This window comes from Limulus polyphemus, unplaced genomic scaffold, assembly GCF_000517525.1.
Source record: "Limulus polyphemus unplaced genomic scaffold, Limulus_polyphemus-2.1.2 Scaffold12354, whole genome shotgun sequence".
NCBI classification, from domain to species: domain Eukaryota; kingdom Metazoa; phylum Arthropoda; class Merostomata; order Xiphosura; family Limulidae; genus Limulus; species Limulus polyphemus.
In genome coordinates, this window is record NW_013677964.1 from 8,917 (window position 1) to 10,239 (window position 1,323).

The window sequence follows — 1,323 nt, forward strand, 5'->3', positions numbered from 1 at the left end:
AAGCAGTGGATTGTTACAAATGGAGTTCAGTCAAACTGGAATAATGTCACAAGTGAGGTACCTCAGGGCTCAATCTTAGGACCTTTTCTCATTTTGATTTACATCAATGACATAGATGAAGGGATAGTCAATAAATTACTTAAATTTGCAGATGATATTAAGGTCTTGGGTGTTGCTAGATGTGAAGAGGATGCTGCTGATTTACAAAAGGATTTAGATCATTTAGTGAGTTGAGCAAATAAATGGCAGATGGGTTTTAATTATAATAAATGCAAGATAATGCATGTGGGTTATCATAATTTGAATTATAAGTATAATTTGGGTGTGAATAACCATAACAGTGGCATGCAGGAAAGGGATCTTGTTGTAATAGTCGATCAGTCTCTAAAGCCATCCAAGCAGTGTGCTGTTGCTAGTTGTATGGCAAACAGGATTTTAGGTTTTATTTACAGAAATATTGAATACAAGTCTAAAGAGGTTATACTTTCATTGTATAGGTCACTGGTTAGGCCAAATTTGAAGTATTGTGTTCAATCTTGGGAATAGTACTAGTAGGACTAGGGGACACAAATATAAATATTGGCCGGGTTGAGTCATCTTCAGCCAAGACAGTTTCATTTTTCTGACAGGGTGGTTGGCCTTTGGAATGGGTTGCCTTCGAATGTTGTAGAAGCAGTAAATTTAAGTAAGTTTAAGAAAAAGCTTGATAACTATACGAATGATAAGGGCTGGCTTAAATATATATATTTTTTAATTATTTTAATCTAGTTTATTGGATGGAACAGTCGAGATGGGTCAATACTGGTAATAGATCCCATGTTGTCCCAAAACATTGTTATTTTAAATATAGAATCTAAGTTTAACAGAGACTTTGTGTTTATCTGTAGAGTTTGAAGTGCTTGCTGCGGTCACCGTTAGTTCGAGTGTATCTAGAACACTGCCAATCTTCCGAAGAAAAAAAGTGCGCCCAGGAAACTGGTCTTCAAGCACAGATCATTGTAGTTAGGGTTAAAAATAGACCCGGTGCTTCAGCAATTCCTATTCCTTACGGATATATGGTGGCTCCCCCTGCCAAGGTACAGAAATGCCAACAAATTCGAAAAATAAGAAGCTACTTAGCTGACAATGAAGTAAGTATATTAGGAACTGTTTACGTTTCTTTTAACTCCACTCAACATATACAATACATAAATTTCGATTTTTATTTGTAACAGACAATACATCATGAATTAATCACAATAATATATTGTATAAGAAAACAAATGATCAAATGGTCGACTTAGATACCTAATATTAGATATATATATATATATATATATATAT

The 1,323-nt window shown here is 34.3% G+C and overlaps 1 protein-coding gene across 1 annotated transcript in view; it reads left to right on the forward strand.

Moving 5' to 3' along the window:
* The window catches only part of LOC111083951, a gene marked incomplete at both ends in the record, with an annotated part of 11,997 nt that overhangs the window by 7,971 nt on the left and 2,703 nt on the right, over positions 1-1,323 (forward strand). The window contains one exon of the mRNA XM_022380708.1: positions 888-1,130. Within this exon, the coding sequence (XP_022236416.1) occupies positions 888-1,130 (243 nt within the window). The remainder of the gene's footprint in view (positions 1-887; positions 1,131-1,323) is intronic.